The 14,716-nt window shown below is 33.9% G+C and overlaps 1 protein-coding gene across 2 annotated transcripts in view; it reads right to left on the reverse strand.

The window, feature by feature from the left end:
• The window catches only part of WDR17 (WD repeat domain 17), a 58,659-nt gene that overhangs the window by 3,715 nt on the left and 40,228 nt on the right, over positions 1–14,716 (reverse strand). For both annotated transcript variants that reach the window (XM_082759950.1, XM_082759949.1), the window contains exons 16-26: positions 13,278–13,403; positions 11,285–11,440; positions 10,938–11,002; positions 10,418–10,550; positions 8,853–8,944; positions 7,828–7,927; positions 6,628–6,767; positions 2,868–2,979; positions 2,022–2,163; positions 1,824–1,926; positions 857–958 (exon numbers count right to left, since the gene is read on the reverse strand). In XM_082759950.1, the coding sequence (XP_082616076.1) occupies positions 857–958; positions 1,824–1,926; positions 2,022–2,163; positions 2,868–2,979; positions 6,628–6,767; positions 7,828–7,927; positions 8,853–8,944; positions 10,418–10,550; positions 10,938–11,002; positions 11,285–11,440; positions 13,278–13,403 (1,271 nt within the window). The remainder of the gene's footprint in view (positions 1–856; positions 959–1,823; positions 1,927–2,021; positions 2,164–2,867; positions 2,980–6,627; positions 6,768–7,827; positions 7,928–8,852; positions 8,945–10,417; positions 10,551–10,937; positions 11,003–11,284; positions 11,441–13,277; positions 13,404–14,716) is intronic.

Consider the following 14,716-nt stretch of genomic DNA (forward strand, 5'->3'; position numbering starts at 1 on the left):
CTATTTTATTTACCAGATAAGATAGAGATTATAGAACTTATTTTTTTCTCCTTTCAAGTTGAGTTGATTGAGTCAAGTCAGTCAAGTCAAAGTAGGTCAAGCCAGGTTGGGTCAAGTACAGTCAAGTTGGATTGGGTCGAATAAGGTCAGGCCACATGGAGTCAGATCAGGTCAAGTGAACTGAGCGGACCAGGTCAGGTAGGGTCAAGATGGGTTGGGCCAAGCGGATGAGGTTAAGCCAAGTCAGGTCAGGTCAAGTTGGTGAGATCAAGTCAAATGGGCCAGGTCACATCAAGTGGATAAAGGTAAGTCAGGTCAAGTCAAGTAACTAGGCTGGGCTGGGCCAAGTCAGTGGGCTAGGCAAAGTGAAATGCTTGCAGATAGGGATGTTAGCTTAGCAAGTGCCAGAAGGTCAAGACAGGTGTTTTAGTGGGAAATCAAGCAAGTCATGAGGTCTACAGTCACAGCTTGTCCTTGTCATTACTGAACAAGTCTTCCCAAGTGGTCTACACTGATACAAAATTATATATTTACACTTACAGTTCTAATCATGCATGGAGGCAATGTTGAATATTCATCTACTTCTAATAATGTTTTTCATAAAGAACTACAAGTTTGAGTGAAATCCTGAATTCACAACTTGTGCTAACTCAAAAACTTTTATTAACATAATGCACACACAAAAAAAAAAAAGTAAAGAAGGCTCCATAGGAGGCATGGCTTCACCACTATACACCACTCACAGAACTGAGACCTCAGATTATTTTTTTTTTGTGGGGGAGAAGTGTGGACTATCTATGGCATACATCGTAATAGGGATTGAGATTTCTAAGTGTTATTGAAAACTTAACATTACCTTGTATATTCATAAAGTGCAGGTACAATGCTATTGTACTGTCTTCTGATAGCAAGTAAAGCACCAATGTAACCACACAAAATCAACAACTCATTCCGAAACCTATAAATGGACAAGTATTAATCATAAACAATAAAGATTTCAAGCATTTGCAAAAACCTTAAACTCATATTCAAGTATATGATTTTAAAAACTGATTTATCAGTCCATCTTTCATGGGTAATACACGTTAGCTGACTGTTTACTTTCTTTGTGGTGTGATGTAATTATTAAAAAAAGATTTAATCTGCTGTGTACTGATTTTAGTTATTACATTTTAAATGGCAAGTATAACACAGTTAATAAGCCCAATCACATAAAGCTGCGAAAAGAATGCACTCAGACATTTTAATGTAATAAAACTCAAAAATGTAAATAAAATTGTCTCACATATTTGTATGTTTTTCAGTACCATCAATTTTCCCCACAGACCATAGGTAAGAGTTAAGCTTTCTGCTCCTTTCTTCACACATACACTTGTGCAGATACCCCCAACACCTAGCTTCAACCACATTTTTTATGAAAGGCAAACCACAGCACTCCAAATATTTCAGAGTTAATTTTAAGAGTAACAACTTTTCCTTTACGTAAAAACCCATATAGTATGTGGTACCACTACTCCTTTTCTTCAGGAAACGGAAACAAGTTGTGATCCAAATGAGCTTCTTCAAATACGGCCAACCTTGACTCACCCATTGTAAATGCCTCACAGAGAAAGAAGAAGAAAAACACCTTTTCCTTCTTGCTAAATTTAGGAGAATTCCACATTCAATTCTCCATACTGGGAATTAGCCTGCTTGTTGTAATCTTTTTGTAGCCCTCTTCTAGTCAGCAAAAAATACTTTAATGATGTGTACCTATAGCTTTTTATTCCAAATGTTTCCTTTAATTAAGCTTGCACTTCTAAAAACAGGTAAAACATACTCACTTGCTACATTTATGCAACACTAATTGTTCAGTACGTATGTAACTTAGAAGGTCAAGATATGGGCAGACTGAATCTAAAGTCCAATCTGAGCCACGAAGTTGTTCTGTTGAAAAATAGAAATAGAAATAATAGAAAAATATCTAAAGAGGCAGGCTGTCAAAATTACTTATGCATAAAAAAGTTTCTTCATTTAAGTACCTTTCACATATTGAATGCCAATAGGGAGAGCCTTTTCTGGTTCTGTGCTTAACAGATAGTACTTTATAGTTTCAAATATATCTCCGTCTGCCTCAGTTGTCTCTGCCAATCGCATACATTCTTCTGCATCAGGAAGATTACACTAGAAAACAAGGTTTTTGCTAAAGAATTATTTTAATACTCAAACAACCATCTAAGATGTACAGAAATACTGAAGCTCTTATATATCATTAAGATCAAACTCTCTGAAGATAATGTTTGAATGACATACCTCCATATAATAGGCATTAAAAAGCCATCTAGAGTAGAGATGACACTGCTGAAGGAGAAGGTTCTGTAAGTATCAGCTTCACTTGTTAGTGATTTTGTGAATTTGTTACTATTCCTTTGAAGATGTGCAGCCTGAGTTTAAGGGAGGGAGTTAGTGGAGCAGACTCCTTTGCTGCTGAAGACGAAGGGGGGGGGGAAGGGAAGGGCAGGGCTTAAGGAGACTATAGACATCAAGATGTAAAACAATTCAGGGTACTACAAAAAGGTGATCTGCCAAGACATGATTAGGCTGCACTTCAGTGATGAGGTTATAAATCCTATTGACAAAAAATGATGAAGATCATAAGCTACTTCTGGAAGTAACCTGTGCCATGAAAATACTGTACACACTAGAATTAAAGAACTAAAGTTCTTGTACTGAAAATAAAGTCAATAAAGACTGAAAGAGAAAAAAATATATTGAACATATGTAAGAACACTAGTGAAAAAAACATCTTAAATTTATTTGGCATTATACATTCTGAAATCATTACAAAACCTCTTTTTAGGATCCAGGTAAATTCTTTCTCATTGTACCTTTTCATGTAGGTCATTTATTTCTGCTATGCATCCAGGATAAAAAGCACATAGCTTTACCAAATGCAGTTTATTATCAGGAATCATCATAAGAAGATCGGCTGCTAAATCCCTGCACAAACACAAAGACAACATGTTGTTATTCTTGATGGTTTGTAATAAAATGAAACAGTTTTCCCTTTACATTCCTTCTACACAGATGAGTTTACTGGGAGGAAAAAAAAAAAAAAAAAAGGCTATTTCCAGGTAAGATCAGAAGCAACTTGGGAGTCTATTTTTGGTACAATAAATGAGGCTTAAGATTTCAATCAATAGCTTACTAAGGCCTAAAGAAGGAGGTTCTACCTCTTCCTTCCTTTAGATCTCCACTTCCCTTCCATTCTTATATCTTTTTGTTCCAGTTTTCAAAGGCATCATCCCGTCCCTCATCAATTTCTCTAATGCACATATCATCACTAGGTAGGCAGATCCAGGTCACTACCTTGCAAAAATTGAATTCTTTTTTTTTCTTTTTTGAGAATTTAATTTCTAGATTTTTTTTAATGTTGCTTTAGGTGGTTGAATTAAACAACTGTGCAATCCTCAAGTGTAAGAACCACCTCCAAGTGAGATGGAAGAAAACATGAGCAGCCATTGGAAGGGAAAGTAGGACCTCTCCCATTGAAAAAAAGAGGGTAGTGTGGCTCTGTCCTGAAACGATATCCTCAGTCAAACTGCCAGAAGTTGAGGGTAAAAGGCTTTTAGAGCACCATGACATCAGCAAAAAACATCTTTCAGTCATTCAGAATGGCTACAGCTTCTGTGATAAAAAAAGATTATACAAGAAAAGAATGATACCTATTTTAATCCTTCTGATTAAACACAAAAAAATGGGCTTTAGCAGACTGATGTTTCTGAAGTATTCTCTACTTCTTACCATTTGTTTACTTCCCCATCCTACTTTACACAAGAAGCAGCTGGAGAGAACGCACATAAATACTAGCAAATTATTTAAAAAAAATAATATTGAGCTTTAAATAATTAATTATTCTTATTGTTTTATGTCTCTTTTACTCATGCAGGCATTATTTCTCCTGTGACCCACAAGACTGACTTGCCACTGTGTAAGGCAAAATCTCCTACTGAGTTCCCCTGGCTTGTCAGAATGCAGTCCTTGGCTTAAAAATGCAAGTTGCTGTCCAATATCTACTTTCCACCCCACTTCCCATCTATGATTAAATAATGAGGACACATTTTAAATTTATTTTTAGCATTAGTGAAGTCACACACTTTTCTAATCTCTCCTTCTAGAAAGAAGCATAATACCTGTATCCAAGTGATGGAGAGCTAAAAGGAAGACATTGAAACAGTAATGAATAAAACTTTGTTTTGTATTCTTAACTTTGTATACAGAAGAAAAATATAATAGAACATCTACAAAAGCAAATCTAATAGCCAAGTTAGCTGACTGTGTTTAAGAAAAAAGAAATCTTTCCAATGCCTTTTAACAACCTAACAAACCTAATGCCAAAAGGTCTTTGGAAAATGTGTTATCTTATTATTATTACTATTATGCAATAGCCACTTTTCTAAGATACAGAAAGGCCCTTTCAGAATATAGTATATTTCAAAATTTTTGACTATTTTCAAGATCAGTTAGTCACATGTACTCAACTTCAAATGTAGTAATTTTTTAAGTGACTAGAAACTGCTCAGCTGAAAACTGAAATCAAATGTTTATTACAAAAAAAAAAACAACAAACACAGAGCAAACCTCATATAATGGCTTCAAACTGTGTTATGTGGAATGTTTTTTTAAGAATTGGATTGTAAAAAAAATGACAATTAGCCCCAAGAACAAAATAAGGTGTCTGAGTCAGGATATGCAGAATTCAGTGTTTCAAGTGAAATGCCACTAGCCTAAATAGCAGAAGGAAGTTCATTTTAGCAGTATTTAGGCACTAAACACACATAAAATGAAAATGGCCTTATTAAGTTCACTCATTTTTCCCAAATGCCCACTTTTTTTTTCCAAAGGTTGCAGACTTGGATTGGTTAGGAAGGGTATGCATCTTTGATTTTGACTTTTTTTGTTTGGATTTTATATTTTAGAGCTTTTCTAGAAAAACATTCCATCAATAATTAATTTCATTAGCAATTGGCCTTCTGGTATTCCCTGAGGAATTAATTAAGTTAATTAACACAATTGTTTCTCGGCAATGAAATGCTTTTGATTGGTGGATTTCCCTAAGCATAATAATCAATATAAAGAAAAAGCAAGGCCTTCAACGAATAGCCCAGATGCCCTCGAACTCCAGCTTCACCATTCATCATCTTATGCATGCAGATGACTAAATACTTATACTACTATGCTGTTAGCATCTCTTTATTACAAAATATAGATCTCTGATCTTTTCTACAGAATGGAAGAATACGCTGTAATGGCTGCAAATCAGAATCAAGGATTGCATGGTATAGCTGTAACAGATATTCTGTATAGCATATGGAACACACTGATAAATCCAGATGTATACTTGGGCAACATACACCAGACTAGTTTAAAATTTTATTATGTGTACCTTTATAGACTGGAATGTAGACATGCCATAGGCTTGCAGAAATTTTATATACATACTTACATGTAAAGGCTGTACTTTTACTAGTGTTTCTTATAGCACTGAGATCAAAACAAGTTTTAACTATGGAACTGGATATATACATCAATTGTGAAATACCCTTTAATAGGAAGCACTGCAGGTGAAAAACAATCTTCACAATGAATGCAAGGAGAACAGAGAAACAGCTTCAGAGACTTTAGAAGATGCAGATGGAGTTGATGGAACAACTCTGTTAGACTTGGTGCAATGTGGACATGCTGAATCATTACGAATCCAAAGTAGCAAGACATCCATTTCTTATTATATCCTTTTCTGCATTGCTTCTTTTTCTAGGCTAAATGCTCTGTAGAAATGAGTTCCACTATATTTCTCTCAGGCTACCCCCAGATGCTTGAGCAAATACCAACTTCAGCAGCAAAACTGAGTCTTGATTACAGTATCTGTTTAAACACATGTTGTTTACTGAATGTCAGTTCTGAAACACTGTACAGCTTCCAAATATATCTTAGCAAGATTTTCTGTTTCATTGGTGGACAACAAACAGACACAAACTGTACCCTTCAAAGTAAAACAACCATGAGGAAGAAGAGAAAGTTTAGCAGAGGGATGAAGTTTCCCCTACGTGCAACAGAGAAATTAACAGTAAGTGAATTAAACAGTAAACCTGTTTCATCTTTAGATCTTGTCAGCTGTCCTGTATATCCAATACAGGTGTAAAATAATACATCAGTCTCTCAGGGTTTTATATTGTAAAGCAGGTATTTAAAATCACTTTGCAAATCCTACCTGAACTTCTGTGCTTATTAACTTTATAATTCAATTCTAGCCTCACTTTGTCTGAAGCAGTCATTTTTACTGAGTACAGACTAGGACTTGCTATGTTAGTTATTGCCCAAGTACGTACCTAGCTTTTTCAGCACATTTTGTACTCCAAATGACAAGGACTCTTCTCTCCCTTACAATGCATACATAATGTATTTTGAGAATAAAGTGGAACACTTGCATTCTCCATGCTTCATAAGTTTAATTTTTACTCAAGCAGACATCTATCTACCCATAGTGGTCTGACATATATATAAGTATCAGAATGAGAAACACCTTAATTGTTTTGTCAGGGGAAAAAAAAAGAAAGAAATCATCTTTGGATTAAAAAAAGTTCTTACCATGTTGTTACTGTCATACACTTTCTTGCTAGTAATTCTAGGGCATAATGTGTTGCTTGCGCTGCATTTTCTCCTAAGACAGTACCCACACTGATTGCCAACTCCAGTTCATTTCCACGAATCAGGTTTGCCATCGCAAGCTTGCTCAATGAAAAAGTTATATCATTAAGGGACACAAGCATTTTTGTGGATTCACTGCATTGAGCATATGACATTCATCCATGAAACTGCCTTTTACAGGACAAAATAAGCATTAATTAAAGGAACTTTCATATAAAATTTGGGCCTCTTGAATGAGACCATCACGTACCATGTGTACTAGTTTTCAAATAACCAAATAGATTTCCTTTAGCAGAAACTTCCTTTATTGAGCGATTAAACGTCATACATAACAAGCATGACAGTGTTTCCTTTTAGTCCTAGGTAAGGACAGTAGTATTCAGAGTACATATTTCCCCCTCTTTTGATTAAATGGGGAATATAAAAAACAGGAATGACTTTCCTGTTCATATTTTCTTTGGGTAACTGAAGTATCTGATAGGGATAATAGCATATTAAACAGTAAGAGACTATACAAAACTTGAAACGTGTCTGTTTTGAAATACAGGCATTAACTGATTGCTTTCTCTCAACAACATATTAAGATGGAATTTTACTCATTTGGGGGGACAGAGAAGGAAGAACGTATTGGGTCCACAACAACAAATTCCAGTGGAAAGTCCATGAGGAAAAGAAATAATATGTAAAACTACAAACAAAAAAAATAATGTTCCTCACACATCAGCCATATTTTTGGGCTGATTTTTTTTTCCCTATTTACTTCATTTATATTGCAAATTTGATGGACATTACATTCATTGTAGTACAACAAAGTTTTAATTCTGAGTAGGTCTTTTTAGTCAGCATAAACAGTAAACAATAATACTTATGTATATATATAAGGTACTTATGTACCGCATATTTTCTGATATAAAAAGTACTTTATTTACTAAAATTCAATTAAACAACAACATATGTTCTGTGCATGAGAGAAACCTTGTTTTAAATTCAATCATGGGAGTTCTGCCACTAACTTCAATACTGTAAGGATCAATATAAATAAATACAGAGCAAATAAGTTTAGTTAGTAGAATTTAGAATGTGGCACATATTTGAAAAAACTGTCAATATGTAAAGATGTAATAAGAAAGTCAATGTTACCTCTATATTTTCAACAGCCAGATGGCAACATGCTGCAAGCACCGCATGGCCATCTTGGAAATACCATTCTGCCAATTCTTTACTGACTTTTTGAAGAAGCCTGCAGTAACAAAACATGAATTCAGCAAGATCGCTTTAAGGTTGCAGTTGTTTGGTTCTGTATTTAGATACAAGTCACATTTGTTTATGTACCCTAAAATTTTTATATTTGACTTACATATAAGGACACCACACACAGTCAAAAATGTAGCTGGTTTGAGCTGAATCCACCTATGTTGGTACACATTCAGGTGGGTCAGTTTCACAAAATCCACACCAGCATTGAAATGTCTCTTCAGACTGAGGGAAGAGAGATCAACTGTTTGGATATTTATTCTGTACCTGGGAACACTGCATAAATATCACTCCAACTACTCACAAACTGTGCATGTAAATGAAGTAGCTACACAGGCTCCAAACTGTTTTTGTTACTATACATACAGCATGACAACGCGATTTAAGTTTTTAAGTGTTGTTCTAAACAAGGAGAGATGTGTGGCTTCTTTGTCAGCACACACAAAGAAAATATGTCTATTAGTGTAAATTTTAGAAACTTCACTGATGAAAACCAGTGAAGCCTTCAGATGAAGATGCATAAAACACAGGGTCTTACAGATACTAAGTCTTACTCTACACTTCTCAAAAGTTCTAACGTAAAAAAACTAAAAATCTAAAAATATTTAAGTGCATAGGAATAGCGCAGCTCCTTAAAGATCAAGAAAAAAAAAGATACTTATACGATACCTATATAATATTTATATAATACATATGACAAATGCAACTAGAAAGGGCAAGTGGGGAAATTATACACTGTAGAATCAGTTAGTTGAAACTGTCTCCCTATTAACTAAATACTAGAAGATGTAATATTTTGTTGTCAAATTCTACATTGCTGTTGCCAAATTAAACCACTAAGGTTTATGTTTTTTGATGATATTATATACTGCACCAAAATGAAGCTTTAGTTATAAATTAGAAAAGCTTACTCATTATAATCATCTGTATTGTTTAAATCAGAATGTGAAGATCCAGTTGTTGTGGAGAGTGGTGACATTTGTATATTTCCCTCACAAGCTGCCTAGAAGTGAATAAAATGAGAGATTCATTAATGTGCCAATCAAAACTGACATTAAATGTTATTTTCAAAGATAAATTTGAGATCTGTAAAAATTCTAAAGCCCAGTTATAACAAAGGAAACGTTTAGACCAACAAACCTATACATAGCTAAATCTTAGCCTGTTTTTATGTAGCCATACAAGAAATTCTACAGAAGCAAGAGACCTCTTCCTCCCTACGCCTTGCATTCTTCCAATTTTTCAATAAACTTCAAATGGACAGTGAAGATTGCAAGCTTGATTTTTACTCTCCTAGGAAAAAGTGGCTTAGAGTGGAGGATGAACTGCATGGCCACATAGCCAATCCATTCAATCTGGAAAGTTTATATAGTGGCATAAAACAAACCTCTTTTGTTTCTTGAAATACATTATTTCTAATGTTAAGTGAAAAAAGATCAGTGTGGCTTAAAATGAAATTCTTTCATGCCCTTTAAGGTGCAGCTTGTATAATGCCATTAAAATTCAAGGCTCAGTTAAAATGGTAATTAAGTCCTGGCATTTTATTGCTTAACATTATCTGATTAAACATTCGAGACACAGACTACTCTGTTAATTGTAATAAAAGCAAACCCTGTAATGCCTGTCTTCCAAAAATTAAGTGAAGATATTTTTAAAGTGTTAAAGTGCTTTGAGGTTCACAATTTATAACTTGTTAAATTTAACAAGATACAGATAGACAGTTTCTAAGGGACCAATTCTCGTGCATTATTATTCAAGTTCCCAGGTATGAGCCAATTAAACACTTGAGAACAGGTAGGCATGAGAAAACGTGCCAGGTACATATCTTGACAGTTTATTTAACAAGCTGTACTAAGCAGACAAAGAAAAATAATAAAAAATAATAAAATGACAGGGAGAAAGAGTGAAACAAAACATCAGTCTTGCATGTTTTGTGCACCCTTTAACTTGTGCTTACATTAGAAAGCAGAAGGGACATGTCCCTCTTGGTAATAGGTTACACTATTTTTTTTTTGCATTCATTTAAAAGTTAGAATCATAGATAGAATCATTGTTGATTTCCTATATTGATTTCTACTGTAATTGAATGGTTTTGCCTGAAGATTCTAGAAGAAGCAGTATACTCAAGACCTTCGTAGAAATGCAAGTGAAATCCTACATGCCTTAAAAGTTAAGGGCAGTTCCGACTGATAAAATCAAGTTAATTTTTTACGTTAACCAAAAACTATATCAGCTCTCATTATAGTTGTTTGACTGCAATTCAGAAGAATCAGACTTAAAATCTGTAAGCATGAGATACCTTCTTACAATTTCTGAGTAAAAACTGGCCAATAAAGAATGAAAGTGAAGAGTAGGGTTTCATTATTTAGCCATTTTGCAAATGTGAACAGAGCTAGCCTTTTAAATATGCTTGTCATCTTCAGAATAGAAATGAATACATAAATGCTATTGCATACACTGGTATATGTAATAATACCTGCACAACAAGCAGAGCCTCTTTAAGCTGGCCTCTTGAAGTAAAGAAAGAAACTAGTTTCTTTACATCTCCAATAGCTATACAGTATGGGATGACATCATCATTTTCTTCCTGAATCAACTGATCAGCTCTCCTAATTAAACAAATGAATAAACAAACAAGAAAGATCTACATATAAAATTGTTCATCAAACTTTATGGTACAGGTGTTAGATGAAGTTCAAGTTCACTGAAACATCTACTTTACCAGATCTCAGAAGACTTCCAAGTTGTAAGGATACTGCTCTCTACCGCATAATAACTTTCCAGTCAAACTTGTAATTTATGTTTAACATTTTAACTTGATTTACATACCCCCAATCACTGTTGAAATCCCTGACAGTTCCAGCCCAAACCTTACTGAACAAAACATAACATCACTATAATCTTGTCAGAGAACCCAAGTACTACTGGTATCTTTCCTACTTATGTCATTTTATGAACAGAATTTACAATTCAGCACTGTATTTTTATCACTTTACCTTTGCATTAACTTCCTCCAGTATTTCATCGATACACCAGGTGCAACTGAGAGAGCTTTGTCCCACTAGAAGAAAGCAGGAATACATTCTACATATCTGAGCAGTTTATTTTGGGAAAGAGCTGTATTTTTAATTATATTTCATGTTTCTTCCATTACAATAAATTCATCAAAAGGTTTAAAATATTAATTAGCTATTTATTAGTCTGTGTATGTTAAAAACAATATATCTGAATCAATTATTTCTGGATTTATTATCCCTTTTGTTCCTATACAAGCTTTGCTTGGGTAGCTGGTTTTCATAAACTTTTGTATTTTATTGTTTTCAATAATGGTCTGATATTTTACCTCTCCAAGCTCTACCATCAGTTCACAATATCGCTGAATTTGTCCTAATCTTAAATGTATTTCTGCAGCTTCTTTAAGCCTTTCCTCTTTGCTTGGTGCACCGATACCACCTCCAAACTTGGACATTTTTACTGTTGTCAGCTCTTGTGCTTTGGACTGATAAAAAAAAATTAAAGAGTACAACAGTTGGTTTTCTGTGATGAAAACAAGTTTTCTTAATGAATTTTAATCAAGCATTACAATAAAATATAAAAGCTATAAGAAAGAATCCTTTAGAGAAAATACTAATTCTAAGAGATTACAGTAAAATGACAGTGAACTACTTATATCATTATAACAACTGTTAGTATTTTGATGCACATATACATTTTCCTTACCTTCCTTTCATCTTTTACATACTTTCATTTCATTCTCAAACATTTTCACATATGCAACACTAAGCCACCCAGTTGTCCATCATAAAAATCTCAGTATTTTTGAAAATATTTATGAATGGAGCTGCAAATTAAATTCCAGCATAGAGCTGGAAATGACTTATTACTCTTATAATAATTCCAAATAAAGAAATAATAATTTCTGCTAAGAAAGGCAAAGCATCTTTTTTGTTTGTTTGTTTTTCTTTTTAAACAAACAACATTACTTTCTTATTTGGCAGCTTTATCTTCTGTGTCATTTTTATGTTAAAATTTCCAATAAATCAATAAATCAACTTTGGTTGCTAGAAATAGAAAAACAAAAGAAAAGCAAAAAAAAAACAAAAAACAAAAAGCACACTTGCTCTAGGTCTCTACTTCCTCATGAAATGTCTAGTTGCTGCAATGTTTTTTACCAGTTATTAAACATTACCCAGTTTCCTAACAAAAAAAAGGTATTTGCAGATATACAGAGGATGTCAGCACTATCTTATCTCTACCTTCTCCTATAGGGCTTAAGCAGGATTCCAAATCGACAAAAAGGTAACAAAATGCTTTTAATTGATGGGACCATTTAACCACAGATCAAGCAGCATTTACTGCTGTTATTCTGACTCACCTGTTACAAGTTCACAACATCGGTTACATGGATAAGAGATTGCTTACACTGCAGGGATCAAGAATGAATTTCTTCTTCATAGGCTAGCTGGCTGAGATAAATGTTTTTTTTTTTTTATTTATTTTTTTATTTTTTTTGTCTCTTTCATAGTATTAGCAAAGTAATTGCTATAATTATAGTCAATATCACCAGTAGAAAATTTCCATCACTTCAGTCATTCTTTAAGAGTCTAGTAAGTTATGCAAAAGAGACAACCTACGACAACAAACATCAGGTAATACCTGGCAGGTATTTATTCCTAAGGGGGAATAAATACCTGAGGGGACAGTTAAACATGTTCTAATCCATACCACTAGATTGCTTTCCTCTATTTCCTCTATTTCCAGTCATTAGAGAATAGGATTGATTAGTTTCTCTGAGAAGTCCCTGAAAGAACCACATAGCCCCATATTCTGTACAAATTGTACATCTGGTTGCATATTCAACACATGCAACTACAAATAATTCTGTGGCCTGGTTCTGGAATTTCACAATCGAGTCACTCTTCAGCTGTGTATTTCTATTAATGACAGGTTCTTTCTTTTCCACTCCTCCTTCCAGAGAGTCACAGAGCATATTTGCGTATCTCTGCTGCCTCTCCTCCATTTTCAGACATGAATTCCTGCCCCTGCATCTGAACACAACTACAAACTTTTGTGTTTATACAAAGAATTTAATTTCACTGAATACAGAAGTACTCTATATGTAGCCTAGCATTTTAACACTGAGTATGTATGAAGTCAAACAGACTCACCTAGATGCCATTGTTCTAACAGATTAATATTGCACAGAGAACTGATAATGCACAAATATCTTCAGGCACGAGATAAGTTCTAATCCTTTTGTAAAGCATCAAGTGCTAATTTTAAAGAGTGAAATACTGAGTGTATTATTAACCAGGTAATGTTTACTACTCACTTACCATTCTAAATCTAATGAGATGTTTCATATGCATAATTCCTTTGCAGTAGTTTTGTGGAAGCAGACTATCATCCTGTCCTTTTATTACAGCAACTAAATCCCACAAATTTTTGCTGCCTCCTGGAGGCTAGAATTGTTAGGGAAAAAAATAAAGTTGAATTACAATAATGTTCAAGAGAAATTAAACTTGTAAAGACCTTGAAAATACTTCTCAGTCAATTCCAAGAAATGTAATTTCAGACCATTTTAATATTAGAAGCTTTACCATGAAGACATGACAGTTCAAGACACTACAACCTCTTTGTTTTTCTCAAAGACTTAAAGATACACTAGGATTCATGAATTCACGTTCTTGCTTATGTGTGGCCACAGCTGAGAGCTCATCATTAGAGCTCTCTCTTGTGCTCCCAGATGTTTACTAGCTATGTGGTGGTTACTGCAGGCATAAAACAACATTCAGCTGCTGGAGTGCAAGACCTACCCAAACAGTTGTTTACTCTCTTTTGTAGTTGTTTACTCTCTTTTGAAGTAATGGGTGAGGTAAAGAAACAACTTCAAGTCTCAGCTGCCACAATTCAGTTTACAACACTAAAATCTTAAAATAGATACATATAACAGTATACACACAAAATTTTGCAGGTCCTCAAGGCAAATTTTTTGTCGTTGAAATTTTAAGCATTCATATAGGTCTAATATTTGAATATTCCCCTCTGTAAAACAAGGATGATGGCTTAACATTCAATGAAGTCTAGAAGTGAATGAGTCATTAAAAGGATGAAAAGAAAAAATATTAAAACTTTAACCTGAAGGAGCTTTTTGAAGAATAACAGGATACATGTTTAGAGGCCCAGTCATCTCTGAACTGGTAAAAAGCAGAGGAATGTACTAGAAAAAAATAAATCACTATTCTCTTTTCAATTTTCCTTTTTCAATCCATGAAAGCTGTCATTTGACTCACAATAGTGTAAGCATAACACTTAGCTTCTGGACTCTAAAAAGCACTGCACAGAGATGATCAAAAAAGTTTGTTGTTAGAAAATTCTAATATTCCATAATAGCTTTACTCAAGAATTAATACAGGACATCCAAATGTGTAACTTCTGTAAAACAAAGAATTGCATTAAAAATATTTTTAATAAAAGTCAGGAAATTTCAGGATTTGTAATTGAGGAAAAGTGTTTCAACTTTTTTGCATTATACCTTAAACTTTAGCCAGAAATCAAAACATACATTTGTTTGAACATACTGAAAATATTTTGTATTTTTTGTTTGATCTTTGTAGATAGAACATTCACTTAAATAACAATTGTCTGACACAAACTGTAATTTCTAGGACATTTCTGCCCTTTTTCTACATCAATTTCAGCTCCCATGTAGGTAAGCACTCACAGGTATCTAGTAGTTTATAATTTTAACTGAACTGCACAAAAAGGCTGTAAT

This window comes from Aythya marila, assembly GCF_965140915.1.
Source record: "Aythya marila genome assembly, chromosome: 4".
In the NCBI taxonomy this organism is placed as follows: Eukaryota; Metazoa; Chordata; class Aves; order Anseriformes; family Anatidae; genus Aythya; species Aythya marila.